Raw genomic sequence first — 21586 nt, 5'->3', positions numbered from 1 at the left:
ATAATCAGTATCCCCCGCCATTAATGGTGACTTTTACAGAAGATGAGGAAAATTCTCTGTAATTTCCTCAGAAGTCAAATAGACCTTTTTACATTGACTCTTTCGGTGACAAGTATATCAGAGCTCTGATGGCCATTACGTATTTCTTTCCTGGATTTCTTGTGGGCTTGTAAGCTCTGCAGTGATGCACGAGTTGCTGAAACAGCTTGTGTTGGCTATGAGGCTCTGTGGGCAGAGGTGTGTGTGGGTGGTAGCACAGTGCTCTCTCAGCCAGTTTGGCACAGGGAGGTTTCGTTGAGCTTTACTGTGGTGGCATCCTTCTGTCAGCTCTCTGTTTGTTGAGCCTTTTTAAATTCAGCCTTTGTTTCTACTCTACTCAGTAAGGGTGAATGGGACATGGAAAAGTCCTAGCTCTTTTTATGTTTTATCTTTTTTATATGCTCATTTGACCTCAGAGTACTGTCTGTGCAGCATCATGGGTTTTATGGCTCCCAGTGATAGTGTCTTCTTAAATTTCTTTATTCTATATTATATTCTGTCAGCAGCCACAACTACAAAATTTAATAAGTTCCAGTAAGTAATTTCCATGAGACTCAATTAAATGCAGAATAACTTTTGATTGAGGCTCACACAGTTGATGAGGTTTCCCTCAGTTTTTGCCTCCAGTGGAGTTTTCAGCAGCCTGCCTGGATGAAAGCGAACGCTCTCTGGCAGTGACTTGATGACACAGTCGCTTGATGTGATCCTGTTGACATTGTTTGCTTCCTCACAACCTGACACATCCAGTGTTAAAAGCTTCTGTGTCCCTTTTGTTCTCGGGAAAACCACTGCACTCACATATGACTGGCCATCTTTATCCCCGCTCCAGAGATGGAGGGAGAGGGAGCCTGTAATTTCATGCTATAGGCTAGTGGGATTGTGAAAGATAACATGAAGTGGCGTTCTCTTGCTATCTTTTGAGACAGGGTACTCGTGTCGACACAGATTTGTGAGTCATCACACTGTGAAAAGAGGTCTGCATTTTGCTGATTGCAAATGAACATAATTTTCTCCACTTTTTTTTTTTTCCAGCAGAAATTAAATACTACATGTATTTGTTTATGATATCTGTCAGTCTATTCTGATGAAGGAGGGATGTCCCCAGGGTTTTCTCAAGCAATTCTGTTGTGTTGTGTATATAAAAATGTACATACGAATATATGTGGGTTTTTTCATTTATTTATTTATTTCCTGACACAGAACCTACAGTGGGCCCGTGATGTGTTGCTAGGAAGCAGTGTCCCATGGCAACAGCTGAAGCACATGCCAGCACAAGGACTTTTCTGTGAAAGAAACAAGACAAACCTGTTCAATGTAAGTCAGAGATTACCATGCCTTCATGTTTTTTCCCTGCTCTGCATATATCATCATGTCACCACACATTGCTTAATACATTTCCTGACACCTGTCATCACTGGATTTATTGGCACTCCATTATAGTAACACCTATAATTGTTAAGATCTCATTAACATTTTATACATGAGGCAGAAATAACAGAAAGCGTTTCCCTTGACTGGCTTGTGGAATAAACACAGTTGTTGATGTTTCTCAGCGTAAGACCTGTGTGAGTATTGTGCAAAACATTTGGCATGGTTGTGAAAATTCATGCATGCCTGAATGGTTGTAGTGAAACATGTAATCTAATAAATCCATGCATCATTTTTAACAATGCTCCAATGACAGCGCAGTGCCTTTAAGGGCACTGGCAAATAAAGAGAAAAACTGTATATTTATGAATATATTATAATTTATTTGCTTTAATCTCAGGTCTGTAGTTCCGAAAGATACCAAAATAAATACACGGCCCTAATTGCAGGTGTGAACGCACCTAAGACGCATTGAGGTTCCATTTGAGATCCAGTCACTCAGACCACATTCGGAGGTGGTCTGGGCCACATGTGGCCACATTGTTGTAGCGGTGGTAATGCAAATACATCTTGGGCCACACTGAAGGACTGCCTACTCAACTGACGGCCTCTGCCATAGTCTTAATTTGTCCCGCCACAGTTTCATAATGAACCAAAAATATTTTACAATTTCAAAGGGATAAATGTATTGCTAGGTCAGGTCAGTTCTAAGGTTACTTGATGGACTATACAGTAGTCATCACAAGGCTGTGATATCCTTAAGACAAGTCTTACCACAAGTATTCTTTTATTTAAGGGAAAAGAAAACATTGTACATTGGCCAGTAGCCTGCATAACACAGTCTGTTTTTTATGTGCTCTGATGTCAGGTAAGTACATGAGTTAGCGAGGTACTTCAGATGCCAAATTATCACCTGGGCTACACTAAGTTTGCAGGGTGACTTTGTTCATGTTGAAGTCATTCACTTCTTGGTCTAGCAGTTTTTTTAAAATTGTCTGTCACCTCTGGCTGCCTATCAATGCACAGATAGAGGGTTTCAATGTGATGTCAACCTGATTATTGCAATCATACAAAATACTTGTTTCACATACATCAAACAATATTTTTTTTTATTTTAAAACACTGTATGTGTGGTATTGTGATCATAAAGTTTGGCTTTATTCATACCGCATGGGAGCAGCTAAAGCTAAAGAATCTGAAGTGTGTTGGTGACTAATAATCTCTCTGCATGTTTGCTGTGAGTGAACGATTGGCATACTGCACTTCGGTTTACACTTTACACACATTATTCACATAATTCAATTGGATGTACAAAAACCAGGCTTAAATATGGATCTCTAGATGCAGGCGCTGCTATAATGGAGTCACACAGTGTGAGATTGTTGAATTATCTGCCTCTCAGAATTACAAGGCCTCTGTTGGGTTCCAGTGGAGGAGATTACTGTCTGAATCTGTCATCTGTTTTGCATTTCAGTTTATTTACTTCTTTCCATTTGAAGCCGAAATTAAGTCTTTTCAGTGCGTGCAGCAATTGGCTTTTTAATTTGTTCCTTGTGTGATTTGTCAAAGCCTAAATGCTCTTGCTTTTGTTACAGAGCAGCTCATACAAGCACAATGTCACATCACGTCAGCACCTCATATCAGTCAATTGTCAGGTCATATTTTGTTGGTTCACATTATTTTGGATATGTAGACTGTAGAGTCAAATGCTGACTCCAGAACGCTCCTGGTAACAGACTGTAGAAGTGATGTGGGCCAGGTCTGAGCTGGAGGAGAGCTCTGCAGCGCTCTGGCTCCCACTGGGTTCTCACAGAGCCCCTTCTGGAGGCAAACCTGCCACCCTGACACGCCAACTGTTGGAGCTTTACTGTTCCCTGCAAACCAAACCCTCTTTCTCTACCATAGGACAATGCAAACCTTTGTAGAGAATTGATCAAACATGCCTGTTTTCATAGAGTCTATGAGTTCAGGGGTTTTTTATACATTATTACATTATATTACTACTTTAACACTTCATGTTTTCAGCTCCATGTGAGCAACAGTGGATAACAGCCTTCCTCAAGTTTTTTTCCAACCTAGTTGGACAGAAAGTTGTTCAGCACACAGTTTTTGCCAGGTAGACGTGGACTTTGAACCACAATCTTTCAAGCCAGCTTTTCTAACCTGTATGCAGGTGAGTCACTGAGATGGCGGCTGCGTTTGATCCTGACTAATCATGCAATGTCAGGTGTTTGATCAATATATAATGTGTGTGTGTGTGTGTTTTTTGAGACTTACATGAGAGCTGCCACAAATTGACACAGTGCATTGACCACATCAAACATATGGCTCGACGCACGTCACCTTGATGTCAGGGAGACTTGACTGTCAGCTGAGTACGCACCTCACTGAGCCTGATGGTGAATACTGAGTTCCCTAATGTAGGTCATGATGCCCTACTTTTCCTCCTTGCTTTGGCTGGGTTACATTAACTGGGACCTGCGGTTAATAACCTATATACTGCTGTTGGGAAATGATCCACATGAGGACGTGTTGCATAATTTATGGATGTGGTTGTCAGCACAAGTACTTCGTAGGAGGGCCAGCTCCCTTTTACACCAATAATAAACTTATAATAGTCACACAGTGTTATTAAAGTGTTATTAAAGTAAATAATGTAGATGAAGTTAGGTTGATATTTGAAGAGACAGACGTGGGACAAATGATTAATATTGTATTATGTTATGGTACAGTCTATGGTGATACAGAGGCAGAAGTGTTTCCCCTTTGGCTGTTTGAAGTTTTAAATGATGGCGTGTATGTTTATAATCCAGTGTGCGAGTTTAAAAAGGCTCAGACTCTCACTTCTCTGCTCACTGCTTTGTTCTTGTAATAAAACCCTCTATCGTGCGGTAAATAACACCAGCACATATCTGCTTTTTGAAGAATTATTTTTGGTATTTTGTGGATATATTTTCCTCTTAAATTACACAGATGATGTGGTATAGTCCTCGAATACAGTCATCATTGTGGGCGAATTATTTGCAGTGGAATTATTAACACAATTATTCCCCTGCAGAGTATCAAAGCAGACTCTAACGTTATTGGTCATAATGCCAGGGCCTCTAGCTGCTCAGGACTACTGTTGAGTGATCGTGAGGAGTCCCCGTGTGTTCACTCAGGCACGGCATTACCTCCTCCCTCCACACCGCACACACATACTCTTGCTTACATATTCTTCCACCCACTCACGCATTCTTCATTCTCTACGAAGCTCCAGAGAAAATGGATGTCCTTCTTGCTACATTTCAGACAAACGTAAATCCGTCCTGGTCTTGTAACTTTCCAGAGAACACGTTTTGAACCGATACTGTCTATTCAGAACAAGCTTTCATGTTTGATTCAACTGCTTGAATGCAACTTTGTTTATAGGTAGGGCTCAGCGTCTTGTTATATTAGGCCAGCAAAGTCTTCGGGGGAGCTGTTACACTTATATTACTTGCCTTGTTTTGATGTATGACTCAAACATTTGTGTGTTCAGCTGTGCAATTTGCTGTAGGTGGAGCTCCACTCAACCTTGTTTTTTATTTTTTTTTCTTTGGGGAGGAGTATTGGCCCAATGAATACATTTTATAGAAGTTGATATTTTGATTTGCATGTTTGAGGGTTAACCCTGGCTGCCAGTATGTTTTCCATTGCCTTCTTCTGCTCTTGTGTTCGGCTGAGCTTGACATTTTTCAGCAGTTTTTTTTCCTCACTCACACAACAGGAAGCAGGAAAAACAAGGTGTGTTTGCTTAGTATGTTTATGGTGACCAGCAAGAGGGACACGACCAGAGTTGAAAGAGAGGAAAGGGAAAAAGGTGAGGGCTGTTGTCACTATACTGCTGGCTGAGAAAATACTGTGCGTCTTATCTGTTGAGGCAGCTCTGTTCTTCAGCCTGTGTTTTCTGTGGTTAATGAGGGCTTTATCGATGCAAACCTGTGTTTTTCCCCTCAACTTTTTGTTGGTTCTTTTCCGACATTGGTGTGCCATCCTCTTCATACATCCCACTGCATTGATACTATTGCACTGAGTTCATTTTTCAGCCAGTTTATGTTCTCTAGCTCTTTTCCTGTTGCTCAGTCTTCAGGGTGATCACGCTCTACCCCTCCCCCTGGCTTTTATTCGCTCTGCTCATCTCCTCTCTCTGTTGCACTCGCTCTGTTTCCTCATTACTCTCTCTCTCTCACTCCTCTGTTTGTGTGTGTATTGTGTGGGTGTGCACTAATGGGCGGGAGTTTCTGCGCTTGCCTCCGATTGGCTGGCAGAAGCCAACGACGATTGGCTGTATGCTGTGTATAGTGCGAGAGAGAGCAAGGGAGGCGGGGGGGAAAGAACTCCAGCAAGCTGGGGTCAGGGGAGAGCGGAGATGGAGTGCGTGGGTGTTTTTGTTTTGAGATGGCAGTGTTTGAGAGCAGGAGAGGAACGAGTCAGCTTGTCTGTCAATGGCATACTGAGCCTATAGGCCTTGACTCCAGAGCTACTTCTCCTCTTGCCAAGGCAGCTGCCATTCTCCTCCTCTTCTTCTTCTATTCCTGTCCTCCCGTGTGCAGCTGTGCTTCCCTCTTCTCCTCTCCTGCTGCTCTCGCTGCCCTAGCACCCAAATGCAGCCCACCCCTTGCTCTCAGAGCGTGAACCTCTCTCAGGGTGGAGGCGCTGCTGGTGCTGCTACTGCCAGCAGGAAACTGTCCGAAAGAGTACTAACACAGGTGCCGTGGAGTAGCTTTCTTTGGTGATGGTGAGTCGCTTCCTCTCTTTCCTTCTGATTTTTACAAAATCGAGCATAAGTTCTGTTAATTTTTGTTGTGTGTGTGCGGAGTTAGTGTTATACTTAGAGTGGTACTCATGTACAGTGCTACAATACTGCAAAATAAAAGAGTCCTTCTGAGGCTCTTAATTCTACTTCTGATGTCTGCATGTGAGGTTACACTACTGTAGAGAAGAATGTTGTTGCACTCACTTGCCAGGGGCTGGTAGCATTAGCAGGTAACCAGCCATCTTGATGGTTACTCTAAAGTTGTAGCTAGCTGGTAAAATAGTGAAATTGTAGTTGCCAGAAAGATTCTGTAGTGATTGCTGGTTGCTTCAAGACATATTAATAGAGTTTGTGCAACTTTCCCGCAATTCATATTGTGGGCCTCTGCCTGTCACTGATGGCATGTTAAGACATGAGAAGATGAAGTAGCTGAGACAACAGGTCGAGGGTTTCCCTGCAACAGCCAGCATGTTGATTTGGCACACAAGGAAGTAGAGGGACAATCAGCACATAGTCCCTGCTCTCCATTGTCTTTTTGCTTTATCCCTTTGTAAAACTTAAATAAGTGACTGATTACGATTATTTCATAATGAGGCTTGTCCCTCGACTAATTTCTGTCCTTTTTTCTCTACAAACAAACAAAGAAATTCTTGTAAACCTGTAAATAGTTTGAGGAAAGATCAGCTTCCTTTTGTACCAAGGGATTCTGTTGTCATGTATTTATCCCTTTTTCATCCCTTGTTAGTTTTGCATCTTAATCTCTGTCTGGTTCTTGCGTGATGTATTGGCCACATCCGTGCCAAAGCTGTTGCTCCAGATATCAAGCAGTGATCATATTTTTTTTTGCTCATAAAAAGGGGGAAAAAATGCTTAAAATCATTGCAGTTAAAGTCTTACAAATCTGCTTTAGCTGTTGTGCTACAGCATAATCTGTATAAAGCCATGGCTCTGCTTTCCCTAAACAGATTTGCTGTGGTTGGATGGTTGTCTGATGAAGAACAACTCTCCTCCATTAGAGATGTCTTTCTAAGTGAGCTGAGCCCACCCCCTTATCATACTTGTCTCACTCCTGTTGCAGGCTTTTAGTAATCTGTGCATTGAAAGGTTAAAACCTTCCCAAGCCCTGCCTGATTGCATCATCATATAATAATAAATCTTCTCATTTTCACACAGGCGTTGGAGCCATACACTCTGTCTTCAGAACCACTGGGTGTGAATTAGGATCATTCCACATTCTTAAATTGGATCCTGTAACATAATTTAAATGATTAATGAACATATGTATTCACAAATTAATCTTAAGAAATGCCTTTAACCAAAACTTAGTCACCCCCTTGAACTAAGAATGAAAACTGCATCCCTGATTTAAGAGTTTTAAAGGGAGTTTTGGGTTTATAGACAAGAGGCAGGGGTTTTTTAGGGTCAGGCACTTTCTCAGTGAGCAGGCTGTAAGTCTGTCCTCAGGAATTTGTTTTGTTTTGATTTATTTTTCCTTTCTCTCCTGCTTTGTTCCTCTCCAGTGGCTTTGAAAATGTCATGTGATAATGTGGAGCTGTCCATTAGGAGGAGCATCAGCCTCCCCAGTGCCTTCAGCGGCTGATAGAGCCATCTCATTTGTTTTGTTCCATCCTGATATGGTCATCTTTGTTTTGTCTCACACACATTTTCTGAGGCCGCAGCCGTACTCTGTGCCATGTGCTTTACGGCTGCACACAGCCTAGGCCACCATCTGCACTCGCATCAGTAGCTTCAGAGTGCAGAACCTCGCCTTGCCTCACCTGCTGAGAGGACATGTGCTAGCTGAAAAGGTGGACTTGTCCATCAAAAAAACACCTCATCACGCTTTCTGCAAAGGAGGACTGCTTGTTGGCAGCCGGTCTGCGGGTCTGTTGCATTGCTTGGACAGAGCTGAACACTAATGAGGCTGCCTATCATGTGTGCCCAGAGAGAACCCCACCCCCCCATCCCTCCCTCCCCACCTCCTACATGGCCAGCCAGTTCGCAAGATCTCTCCTGCTGCCTCTCCATCCCCTCATTAGTGCTCTCTGCTTTGAATGCTATGTTTTTAACTCACATTAATTCCTCTTGATTTCTCCTCTACTTTTTTTCCTTTCTGTTTTTCCTCGTGTCCCTGTTCATTGTTTCTGTGTGTCATACCCTCCATACACCTTTGAAAACTTGGTGTAGCAGCAGAGTGCAGCCATAAAAATATAAACTTTCAGAAATTCACAAATTAGCCTGTTGGCTCATTGACATCCACTCAAATCTGAAACCAGTTACCTTTAGACAGTTCCTCCGAGACACCATTTGGCCTCCTTGCCAAATTTTGAATGTTTTGTAGCTGAACCAGGTTTTGAATTCAAGTTCCTGTCAAACTAAAAGTTGAGGCCACACAGAAAAGAGTGTCTGTGCCATGTCCCTCCAGCAGTTTATTGAAAACATATTTTTCCTTTTGTTTGTTGCACAGTCTAACTGAACTCCTGATTCTGCTTCTTGGTTTTTTCTTCCTCATCTTTTCCAGGGCATCTGGCGTATTCCAGTAGATGAGATTGATCGCCCAGGAAGTTTTGCATCTCATATGAACCGATCCATTGTCCTCTTGCTGGAGGTGCTGTCTCAGCTTAAGGATCACGATACTCTGCTGAAAGTTTCTTTCATGCTGCAGAGAACCCCTGACCAGGGAAAGTAAGGACCAACGTCGTATGATACTGCAGTTTCTGTTATGTGTTAGGTATTTGTTTCATGACTTCTCACCTTGCTTCTTTCTCTTCCATGAAGGAAGTATTTACGGGATGTTGATCGCCAGGTTTTGGCCAAGAGAGCATTTTTCCTAACTGTAAAAGTCCTGGAGGACAATCTGAACAGTCTCACTGGGGTAAGGAAGCACAACTCACTGTACACACACACACACACACACACACACACTAAGAGCTGAGAGCCACTCAGTGTTTCAGATGTCTGGCATGCACCCACTTCATGTTTTGACAGGTTCTGTTCTCTTTCAGGTGTCTGAGCAGCTTCTCAAAGCGCCTGCATCCTCCATGGGGGAGATGACCACAACGGACACATCCAACAGGCCCAGTTCAGAGGACAGCAAGCATGCACTGCCAAAGAAGCCTGGGCTCACAGAGGGAGCCTGTGCCACCGACACAGGACCCAGGGAAGCCTCACAGGCACAACTCATCACACCACCACCATCCACAGATAAAGGGAGTAAGGTTCAGGAGAGCTACCCTGGAAAGGTGGAGACTGCTGGGAGTGAGGAGCACAAAGCAGGACCAGAGGAACCCATGGAGCTGGACACTGGCCACTGGAGGAAGCCCACCACCACCATAGATTCTCAGGGCAACCAAACAGAGGCTGAGACCTCCCTGAGTGCTGTGGAGCCTCAGCAGAAAGTGACTGACAGCAGCCGGACAGCAGAGCTATCTCTGGAGGAGCTAAGTATCAGTTCCAGGCAGCAGCAGCCCCAAGCCTCAGCACCCAAAGTCACTCTGGCTGCCAGTGGGGCTGAACAGGGTTTACTACGAAGGCCAAACAGGAAAAGGAAGCTTCTAGAGGACGTTGAGTCTGGAAAAACCCTACTGCTTGATGCCTACAGGGTGTGGCAGCAAGGCCAGAAAGTCATGACCTACGACCTGGCACGCATTGAGAAGATCATGTCAGAGACTTATATGCTCATAAAACAGGTATACTTCTTCATGATGTACCACACCAGATCCCTGTGCTGTACACATACAGTGTTGCTAGTGTATGTGCCTCTATAATTTTTTGTTATTTTGCGAAGTCATGCGTTCTTGATATGAGCCCTCCTAAAATAATTTGGGCTCGAGAAACCCCTCTTCTAACTGAATTAGTAACATAACACCCACTGTAGAATAGGGACTTTCCCTCTTTTCAAACACTGCGACACATCCAGCACATAAAGTGTGGTTTTGCTTTGACTCTCAGTAACCCACATTCAACCTCTGTGTCTTTGGTCTCTCTGCTGTTACTTATGAAACAAGTTGCTGACTCTAAACGTAGCACCACTGGGTATTTTTTTTTTCTTTATGTTGTCACATGTAGGTGGGGAGCTGCAGTGGATCAGTCATTGTTGATTTATTGTTTTAGATTAAGCTTGTTAACTTTATACATTTAATCACTGCATTGACACAATTTAGAAATTGCAGTCATTGGCACAGAGATTGAATTCAAAAGCAAGTGCTAAATCATTTTATAGTGTCTATGTCAGCCAGTTTTTGCTCTCATACAAATGAATGGTGAAAGCCTTGTTAATGTAATGGCACTAGAGCTGGTGCCAAAGAGTAAAAATGTATGTGGCATAGCGCCATTGCAGAGACAAAGGTCTGCCTGTATTATAAGATTATTGCAAAATTTGAAGCCTTATGTCTATTAAGCATATGTGTTTTTAAAATTTATAGTATTCATTTTATATTATACATTTTATAGTAATTTACGACTGCCCATAGTCTAAAGTAGAAGCAGGGAAAGGGCTGCTGAAAATCATTATGTTAACCTTCTCCTGCGAAGGAATTGTCAAAGAAGTCTCTCCAGAGCAAATGTTCCTCAGTTGTTGAAAGTAAGTCCAACTTCAGTGCTTTCTGTGCTGCTGATGATGTAGTTGCACAGCTGCCCACATCAGCTTATATAGCCATATTGAGCTGATGATCAATGCTGGCCCTACAGAAGTTGCGATGTCACTGGCTGTGTAATGCCAAAGCGCTGTAGCTGGAGTGGGAGGGCAGTAAGCGAGGGACAGTAGAGGAGGAGAAAGAAGAAATCTGAGGAGATTCAGCAGCAGTTGTTTTTTTAGGTGCTTGGGTTACAGCTAAGATTTTTTTTTCTGTGCTCTTTAAGAGAAAGCAAAGACAATATTTTCTCAGACACACCCTGAGATAGAGTACCCAGAATAAGCCACGACATGTTTCCTATAACAAAATGAGTTATGCAATTAATATGTCTGGACATTTTCCAGAAGCATCTTCTGTGTGTGTGTGCACCTACTTGCACAAACAGCAGATGCTTTGTGGTTTTATGGTCTGTTGCATTGCACAGCTGCACATAGTCGCTCTTTAAAACTGTATCTTGCATCATTTTCATTCTTGTTTATGTTTTGTCAGTGCCTCTGCGTATTTCAGTCTGATGATTTCCTTTCTTTCAGCTCACTGTTAAGGTGGTAAAATTTCAAAGAGCTGCTAAATCATGTGTTCTAGACAGACGCAACATTTCCTGCCATCAGAGTATTTTCAACTTGACAAGTGAAGCATAAATGCTGCTCAGTTTTATCCATAAAGAAGCCAGCTACGTATCGTCATGCCAGCAGCCCTTCTGTATTTTTATGGCCCAGAGCATTGCCTCACAATGTGTTCAAATGATAGCTTGTGGGTGTTAATGACAGCGTAGCAGTTCCACCATGTTGGTCCTCCAACCACTCCCCTCCCGAAGGCTTCTCTCCTCCAGTCTGATGCAGTCACTTTTTTAAGTCTAATATACACAATACTATCGAATGCACTATGTCCTGTCACATAATGTGAATGATTCTATTCTAGAGAAATGTGATAGACATGTCTTGTTTTATTGTAATCATCATGTGACATTTAGAAATCACCGCGGGCAAGTGTGTGTGGTATGAAAGGGAAAGTTTGCTGTGAGCTACAATGATTTGAAGCAGAGGGCTGTCCTCTGTGATGCGCTGAAGCTTGACTCAGTCCATTTAACAATCGGCATAATTTTAAATCTGGAATGAGGCTGCTGTAAAATCCCTCCCTTCGGGGCTCCCTGAACCACTGCATACAACACACTGCTGGAGGGAACATAACAGCTGTGTGAACAAGATTACTGCTAAGTGTACGATGTTGTGCTGTAGCTCAGCTTGCCAACTCTCTCACACCCACTCACTGAACTGGGCCTTAATGTGAGTCTTTCTTCACTGGTGCTATGATCAGAGGGAGAAGCTCAGAGGAAAATCCCACCGGCTCTCAGACAGAATCTGAAGAATTTGTCGTTGGTTTGGCATTAGTGTGGAGATGTAACATGGTATAGACACGGGAGAGTTCGCTTCAGAAATGTATGATGAATTTGCAGCTGCACACATGCTGCTCCAGTGTTGATTGAGGATGTTCTACTGAAATGAAAGAGAAAAAAGTGTGAAAAGATTTGACACTGTGGAATATAACCACGATCATGTGAAGATATGTTGCTCTGACCTAATGTCCCTGTTCTGCATGTTCTCTCTTCAGGTTGATGAGGATGTAGCTTTGGACCAAGCTGTGAAGTTCTGTCAGATACAGTTGGCCACTTCTGCCCAAAGACAGGTAAAACAATGTAACTCAGCTCACCTGCCATCTTTCTGCTACCTCCACAACTTCTCTCCCTCCTGTGCATTTGTGTAGTTTATAGAGAGAGTTGAATGTACACTCTGTGTATACCTTTTTTACCCAAGTTGATGCCACATATGTCTTTTCCCTCATGTAATGGAATCGGATTTCCATTGTAAAGCTTAAAAGATTCAAGCCTTTATGATACAGCAGCAGCATTAGACTTGAAAATAATGGCAAAAGAAAAGATGCCCTCATTATATATAGATAATAATAAAAACAAGGTTTTTGATTGCAGCAGGTAAAAGTTTGGCCAAACAGATCATTTCTGATAAGTTTAAACCACCTTTGCGCTGAACTGACACACTCAGGGTTAATTAAAGTCTATCCCCCTGCATGATAAACATACGCTTTACCAATCAAGATAAAAATTATCTATCTGACGTGACCGGTTTGTGTCTACCGTTGTGTGTGTTGTGTTTTGATGAAGAGACCAGGATATAATTGGAGGTGATCTCCGTTTAGTCTCTCTCCCATAGAGTACACCAGCACATTAAAACACAGAAAACATACCTGACAAAAGAGGCAAATAGCAAAATCCTCCAATCAACTGCGATCATGTAACTTAGCCACTACACTGATTCAGTGACACTAAGATAGAAATTGAACTCTTAACAGAAAGGCTAAAACATGGAAATTTCTCTGATGATGATGTTGTAAAGGGGATAGGTAAAGGAAAGAGACCCCCTTTATAGCAGAGACCCTGCGGAAGTGAACGTAGGGATACAGAAACGGTCTCAAATGTTTCACATATTGACTCTTGAGGTCTAGCATGTCTTTTTGTTATTTTAATACTACATATTACTGCTGTATAATTTACACTGTTACACATATTACTGCTGTAGAACTGACTCTGTTGCACTGAGTTGTCCTCATGTTATCCCACCCATCTGCCAATCCAAGTAGGTTAAATGCTAATTTTACTTGTCTGCGGTGTAGCTCATAATAGCCAGTTTAAGGATAGATGTTCTGTTGTCATGTCATACGTGGGAAAGTAACATGCAGCATCTGTAGTAAAACGTGCCAAACCAATGAGTAACTTGGTAATTCCCAGACTTACTCAAGTCTATCCTACTCTAGCCTGCCAGTACTAAATATAGCCCAAAGCGTGATGTGAATGCACCCTGTTGTCTCTTCAGCCTCACATGCTAGTTGCCAAACTTGTCATCAGTTTCAGCTGAGCATTGGTATGCATGTGGCTTTTTTGCACAGACAATGTGCATATGATTTATAAGGCAAAATAACGAATGGAAATATCTAAAAACATGAAATAACTGTCTAACTGCAGTAAATATAATAGGTTCAGCTAGCGCCTTTTCTTCATATTTGTAATCGAATCATTAATTGCGCTGCCTCATCCTGTGTCGGTGACTCCCTCTCCTACCCACACAGTCATCAAGGGTCTCTCTGCCCACATCCTGTTGTCACGGTGTTGTTCCCCGAAACCTCAGGCTCATGAGAAGTAGTTGTGGGCAAAATAAATCTGTTTTCCTTCTTCACTTATCATATCATCTTATTTTCCGCATGATGCTTTTGTTGTCTTTGTTCGTTTCATCTTTTCATCCCTTTGTCTAATTGTCACGCATAAACACGCGACATGGAGATAATGGTGCAGATGAGGCACAGAGCTACAAGCCACATTTCTCAAATATGTAAAAACCTGGTTGGAATGAAAATCTTATTTTACTGAAACTTTATATGTTTAGATCTCAATGATATCTTGATGCACATTTTGAAATTGCTTTGTCTTATTTTATTTCAAATTAAAATGCATTTGACTCCCATGTAATTATGCTTTACATCAAAATGTGATTTGAGATAAATACAATTTAGAGTTCAATACTTTCTGCAGAGTCGCTCAAAAGAATTGAAGATGCTTAAATAGAAATAAGTGTCAATCAATGAAATCACAGCTGAAATGACTACTACTGTCAAGTAAACATGATTGCTGTTATTTCAGGTGTACATAGCATGATTGTTGTCTTGTTAGGTATTGTGATATTTAGCCTCTTGTATGACAGGGTGTTACCGCATAAGAGCTCGCTCTGCAGTCTAAGTCAACTGCTGTTTAAGTGTAATTACTTTGCCGCCATAAGCTCATGTCACGGTTCGCATTTGGTTACACTTGAATGTAGTGGGAAATGTGAGTAGGCACGTTGGAGTTCTCAGTCGGTGGACATAAAAAATTCTTACAGATTCACACATTCCTTCAAGCGCCCATAAGGGCAGAGCGAGATGAGTTTGTCAAGTGCTGAGGCGGGAAATCGACTCTGTTGTTGCTCTGTGCTTTGTTTGATGCCACATCGGGAGAGAGCAATGTTTAGGGTAAATGACCTGTGCTCTTTGTTACTGTCAAGCAGCGACTGTCAGATATATTTTTACTGGAGGTACTTCATTAAAACAATGCAGTCTCACTCTCTCTATATGAGCAAAGTTTGAAGAATATTATTGAGTTTTATTCATCAAAGACTGAACGTTTGCTTCACAAAACAGCTCTAGTGTCAGTTCCCTTTGGGCAGGCAATTTAATTAAAATGTTCGGTTGGCCGGTCTTTCAATTGTGTTGGAAAGATGGCCCAACCTGTACACAACATCTACAGCTGCTCTAATCTGATTTAAAGCCCAATCTGGATAATTGCAAAGAACCATCTTTCAATTCACATTGTGGAACCTCAGTTTGGCTGCCAGCAGCCCACTCACACCTCTCATTGAACAACTTGAGGAACCTACACACCGGCTTCATGCTACGTGCTGCAATATTCCCAGGTACAGTGTTATTGTAATGCACATGATCCAGCTGACTTGTTGGTGTCTTTGTCGGCGATGTTTAATTCATGAGATATGAATCATCAGAGCTGCTCTGGAGCTGGTGCATGCTTGAAGCTGCTGTGCTGCTCCGTGTTGGACTGAATGATTTGTTGCCGTCTGAGGTTTTGGAAGGCTACTCTTGTTTGTTTGATTTGCCTGTGCTCTGCTGTGTGAATCCCGTGGGGAGCTTCATCATAAACAGCTATGATTCAGAACACAATTTGACTTCAATTCCCAGCAGAGAGCCTGAGAAAAATGGTACAAGAGCTCTGTTACTGCCAGATGATCTTGTGCTAACATACTGCATCTTTCAGAGGTTGTTTGTCGTGACACAAGTGTAATGTGGCCCTGAACACTGCCTCAAGGCTTTTGAAATTTTGACCAATCAAATTGATCTGGGACTCAGAAGTCTGTATGGCATTTGAAGTCATAATTACTTTTTAAAAATTGGTATAATCATGGCAGTGCAATTATGTTCCACTGAATATAAAATTTATTATTTCTTCAGCTCATTAGATTTTGCCACAGTTGATACATAAGACCGAAGAACTGGATTTTAAGGCTTAGAAAGACTCGTTTTCATCCAACTTTTCATCCATTTTAAACTGAAAACTAGAGAAGGTGTATTCACTTCTTTTAACTGTGCTCCTCTGTGTTGCCATGACAGCGGCCGTGGGAGCAGGGCGGCTGTTGTCACAGGTTGTTTGTGCAGCTTTTGTGTTTATAAGTGGTCCTCAAAAGGACACCCCGGAAAGTGGCTCAGAGGGATGTAATGTGGTGTAGAGCTGTGCTCCTCGCCAGCACCCAACACACAGTCCTGTACACAAGTAAGCCTCTGAAAACCCCAGGGGAACGACATCGCAACTCTCTAAAGGATATCAGTACTTTGTGCAAGAGCCAAGGCTAATAATGCTGATGCGTGTTGTTTGAAAAGTGCCGTGGTATCGACTGTGGCTCACTCCGTTTTTCTGGCACTGAGTCTCGAACCAGATTCTTTCTCCGGGGAAGAGGATGTGCACTTGTCTAATCTACCTGAGCAGAGGATGGTTCGTGCGGCAGATGGATGCCTAAGGTCAGTCACACCTCCTCACAGGCACTGCTCTTCTTCTGTCTCCAACAGTCTGCGAGCGATGCCCCAACCACACCTAAGTACACCAAGGATCACCGAGACATCTTCTTCCCGGCTTCCCTGCAGACGCCCGTCTTGCTCAGCCACTCCACCTGCCACCCGTTGTCCACCCAGGACGGCCAAGCCAAAGTGGTGTATGAGCCCCTGAGCAAGCTGTCCAGACCTCAAGCCTCGAGCTTCCACGATCAGCCACAGCACAGGAGAGCAGCCAGCCACCCTGCTGCAGCCATGGCTTTCCTACCACACACAGGTACACTGGCCTTCATTCCCACCATCTTTCACCACTACATGGTTGTTCAGTGTTTTTTGCCACAGTTAAATCTACCTTAACAAAAGTTATTGCACTCTCTCTAATGCTGGAGTGATTTAAAAAAAAAAAAAAATGAAAAAAAATGAAATGTTCTTTTTGTTGAAATTGTACTGCTGCTGAGGTGGAGCTTTTGCAGTTGTCAGTTCAGTTTGTCAAGCTCCCCACAGTCCAAGAGACCAGCAGGGGGCGCCTGTGGACTTCCACAGATCTGTTATGTAACAGCAAACTCTGGCCTGGTTAGATTTTGCCTTTTGGGTTTTGTCAGTCCCCCAACAAGAGTTTTAAAAATCAGTGTTCACCAGATTGAGACTGTTTTTCTTACTATACGAGCTTCTGGAGGGGTTTGGCATAATAATTGCTGATCCTCATAATGAATATTCTGGTGGATAAATATGCTGTTTATGTCATGTTAAATATGTAAAGATATAATTTCTACACCCAGACTTCAGCCAGAGTTCATCTGATGTTCTCTATGGAACACCAGCTCAACCAGTGAGCCTGAATCTCCACTATACAGTATCTGGTGGTGCTTTCTTCTTAATATTTGAACCCCTTCTTTCTCGTTATTGGTTTTAGTTGATATTTGTCATGTTTAATAATCATTTGGTTTCCTGTATGAGGTCAGCGGAGCCATTAGAGGGAGTAAAGAGAGTAAACAGCATTTGGAGACACTGAAGTCAATCCTGTTGTTGTTGTTGTTGTTGAGGCAGCTTTCATTTCTTTTCTGTCAGATAAGTGCTCAGTAAGAGGAGCTATTGAATTTGGCTCTCATCCAGATGTCTCTTCTGTTTTTGTCCATTTTCAGCTAATGGACATGGTCTTTTTACTGCAATCTCTCAAACCATAGCTAAATTTGACCTCTCTGATTTCTCCACATGTCTTGTAGGTGACAAACTTGACACAGTTGTTCTTTTGAGATTGAGTGTGACACAAATGAACGCCATTAGGACTTTACTCAAACTCTTTTAATCAAGCAGAACCATCTAAATAGGTGACATTTACGAAGGAAAACCAAACCAGCAAATCACATGGCTGCTGGACCACTGTACTTTATGGATAAGATGGAAACACATTTAAGAAATATATTCACATACATTAAATGTTTACATATTCATGTTTATCATCCACCCTTACAATAATTCAGAAGTCAATACAAAATCATATTTGTCGCCTTCTGTGACAGATAACAAGATTATGTTTTGATTTTTGATTAGATTTGGAACAATGATTTTCTTCACATTTAGATAATCTCTTCAAATCAGTGACTGTAAGGCTGCTCTTTACAAACAGATTTCAAAATACAAATGATATCAATGTCACATTATTCTCTATTAACAGACTCTTTAGTTTCACATTTTGTTTCTTGGCTCAGTTTCCTCTTGAGCAGAATTTATATCAAGATATTTATAGGTGAAAAATCCGCCACTAAAACTAAAGTGCAAACCTTTAATGAATTATCTGTCAGAGCTCAGCAACATGGCAGAGACACTGAATCCTGTTTTTTAGTCCTTAATTGGAAAGCCACAGCAGAACAGAGCACAATTGTATCACCTTTTACATCTACTCTGTGGTAAATTCACTGAACCTGTCAGCTTAATGTCATCAGAAAGAGAAAAGACCATGATGTAGTGAAATTCAAAGCATTTATTTTCAATCCGTAGACACTGATTACATCAATAAATTGAGTTTAAGAAAAATGTCTGTAACCTCCGGCTGGATGGTTTCTGTGGATGTGTGCAGATACATGCAAAAGCAAGTTTGCACGCACACAAACACACACACACACTCTCACACACACGCACAGGACACAGGTTAGCATCAAGCCACACTGCACCAATGTGTGTTATGTAATGGTTTCCTAGGCAACATTAATGGAGAAGCCTGGAAGAGTATTAGATCATTTTTGTTTTCATTGTGTCACTCTGAGCTGCAGGGGGAGTTTTACACTCATTTCACATGCAGCCATTTCATACAGTGACTTGTAAAGTTTAAGGACCCATTTGATGGTGACTTGAAAGTTAAAGTGAAAATGCCAAAAATGTGAAGATGTATTTTCTCACCTAAAATACTGTAAATCTTTATGTCCTGGCAACAGTCTATCCTTTTGTTAGTGTAGCACATTACTTACTCTACATAGAAAGTTCCGTTCATATAGTTTATTTAAACAGATTTTTTTTCAATAGTTCAGCCCCTTCCGTCAAATAAAACTTCTTTCTTTTACTCATGTGGCATCATATCCATAAACACAGTTTGGATGTATGGCCTCAACATCTTGGTTCAGTTGGAAAAAACATCACATTAAAGTCAGACATGTGAATACTGCTTTGTTTAGATGGGCCAAAAATACAGAGAATCAAGGCTCCAAGTCTTGTTGACAAAATGCATAGAAATGTTAATGTGGGCGTTTCTTGTTATTCATGGTTTTTTTCCATGACTGATAACATTGAACTCAGCTAGCAGTGTTGTCAATTGATTTTCTGTTAATTCTGTTCTGACAAAACTGCTGCTGATGTTTTAACATGTATTTTATTGGTGTATTATTTTTGCCCACAGAGGAGCGGGAGGAGCCGTCAGAGGGACTTTCATACCGACAGCAGGAGTCGCACCTTTGTCAGCAGATGAAACTTGCCACTGTATCTCAAGGGCAAGAATCAGCAGCAGGCTGGTTCCAGGAGGAAACCGCCACATGTAGCACCGCACAACCTTGCCCAGGTCAGACCCTTTGAATCAAAAGCATGACAGAAAGAAGACTTCATGAGCCTTGAAAATGTTTAAATATTTATGTTCTCCTGTCTCAGACCAGCAGCAGTATGCCAGCAATGAGCAGTCAAAGCTTCCAGACCCCAGCCGAATTCGCTCCCGTGTTCCACCCAACATGCCAAAGCTTTTCATCCCTTCCACAGTTACCAAGTTCCCACCAGAAATCACAGTAACACCTCCGACACCCACACTTCTCTCCCCCAAAGGCAGCATCTCAGAGGAAACCAAACAAAGACTTAAGGTATGCAGTCTGCCTCTAAACATGTATGCCTGTGAGTGTGTGTGTAAACAACCATAGACCCAGTATATCCGTTTGTCTAGTCCAGCACTCAACAGTGCCCCCTGCTGTCTGCTCCTGTACAGAACGTCATCCTGTCGTCTCAGTCTGCAGCCACAGTCAAAAAGGACACTCTGAGCCAGCCGGCGCTGGAGGTGCAGGAGACGTCCAGCCAGGAGTCGTCTCTGGAGAGCGAATCGGACGAGGAGGACGATTACATGGACATCTGAGGCCCGGTGTGCACACTGACACTGAGCTCTTCTCACAACCTGGCCTGACTCTGCCAAACCCTGTGCCCCTGTCTTTAAAAAAAAAAAAAAAAGGTATGGTACATGTCACTGCAGCTGTCTTTGTTGATGTTTTTTTTTCCCTCACGTGCATTACAAAAAAGACTCCCAAACACACTCCCAAATTAAAAAAAAAAATGCAGTATTGTCATTGCCTGTCATGTCACTGTGTTGCTGTGCTTGTCAACAGTGATGGTGTGCATGACAGACGATGATGGCTTTAGTCTCACAGCATGTCTGTAATGTGCCATTTATGCATATCACACATCAGCTTATTGAGCTCTCGTGCACCCAACTGTACGCTGGATCCGGCAAGAAGGACTGTCAGCCTTTAAAGCCGACCAGAACCAGTCCTGTGTTTATGCATTTTTTCAATGTTGTGTGCAAACTTTTTATCTCAACGCTGCAGCTAAATCCTTGAGAACTTGCCAATCTGAGGTGCCTCAGTCTGGACTGACGCTCAGCAGCATGTACCTGCTGTCCTCCACTTCGATCGTTTCCTTTGGCATGAAATTTTCATCGGCAAGATGCGTAACCTTGATACATGATATATTTCAATGAACATAAAGGTGAAATAAGGACAATCGGCTGCATTCGAGGTTCGTCTGTGGAGCTAACGGCCGCACACAGCCTCACAACCTGTAGCAGATTGGAAATGTTTACACTTAACATTTGGGATGTTTTTCAGTTAGCACTTAACTTTGTGCTATTTTTGTACTTACTGTATTTCTTGTAAAAAAAAACAATAATTGTCCTATATATTTTTCTTTTGTTTTGTGTGCATTTGTAGCTAAGAGGAACAGTTCTTACCAGGAGGACGTCCTGTCACCAGCACTGATCTGAATGATACAGAAATGGGGTTTCCGGTTATTAGAAATTAGCTTTTGTACGTGTCACGATCCAAATAACTTTCTGATGTGTTTGGCTTTAATGGGTCGAGTATTAAGCTGGAGGAGTGTGTGCATGTGTGAGAGTGTAAACATTAAGGTGAGGGTCGCTTTGATTCCAATCAACTCAGGAAACGACTCACCGTTAACAGACACTTTCCGTGATCTTTCCTGACTTCAGTGGAATTGAAATGCATGCAGAGGAGGACTTTCTAATACAGATGCCTTTCCATTTAAACCATTTTGGTAAATTTGTCACAATTTTAGCTTAACTCAGAGGAAGACAATAGAATGTTTTTTACAGATTGTTTTCTATAAAAAGAAAGATATTTACTGATTATGTTTTCTTGAAAGATGTCTAAAAATAGTTTTTAAAAAAGACGCAAATAATTGTAAACTATCACCCTTGATTAAAAAAAAACAGTTTTGTATTTAATTTCATTATTTTTGTTCTTTTTTTTCTTTTTTTTTTTGGTGTAAGATTGTTTTCTATTGTTCTGCTGAGCTTCTGGGAATGTACCACGGCTAAAGAGGAGACCGGGTTAAAGGCTTCAGCTCAGCCCGG

The 21586-nt window shown here is 42.0% G+C and overlaps 1 protein-coding gene across 1 annotated transcript in view; it reads left to right on the top strand.

Moving 5' to 3' along the window:
* The window catches only part of cabin1 (calcineurin binding protein 1), a 35032-nt gene extending 14863 nt beyond the window's left edge, over positions 1 to 20169 (top strand). Inside the window, exons 29-37 of the mRNA XM_022753797.1 lie at positions 1240 to 1353; positions 8706 to 8869; positions 8963 to 9059; positions 9190 to 9873; positions 12427 to 12501; positions 16492 to 16750; positions 19364 to 19522; positions 19609 to 19811; positions 19934 to 20169. Of these exons, the coding sequence (XP_022609518.1) occupies positions 1240 to 1353; positions 8706 to 8869; positions 8963 to 9059; positions 9190 to 9873; positions 12427 to 12501; positions 16492 to 16750; positions 19364 to 19522; positions 19609 to 19811; positions 19934 to 20077 (1899 nt within the window). The 3' untranslated portion in view covers positions 20078 to 20169. The remainder of the gene's footprint in view (positions 1 to 1239; positions 1354 to 8705; positions 8870 to 8962; positions 9060 to 9189; positions 9874 to 12426; positions 12502 to 16491; positions 16751 to 19363; positions 19523 to 19608; positions 19812 to 19933) is intronic.
* The last annotated feature ends 1417 nt before the right edge of the window (positions 20170 to 21586 follow it).

Source organism: Seriola dumerili, unplaced genomic scaffold, assembly GCF_002260705.1.
Source record: "Seriola dumerili isolate Sdu_G_001 unplaced genomic scaffold, Sdu_1.0 BDQW01000017.1, whole genome shotgun sequence".
Taxonomy (NCBI): Eukaryota; Metazoa; Chordata; class Actinopteri; order Carangiformes; family Carangidae; genus Seriola; species Seriola dumerili.
Note: the sequence above shows the minus strand (reverse complement) of the source record. Positions and strands in the feature narration are given on the sequence as shown.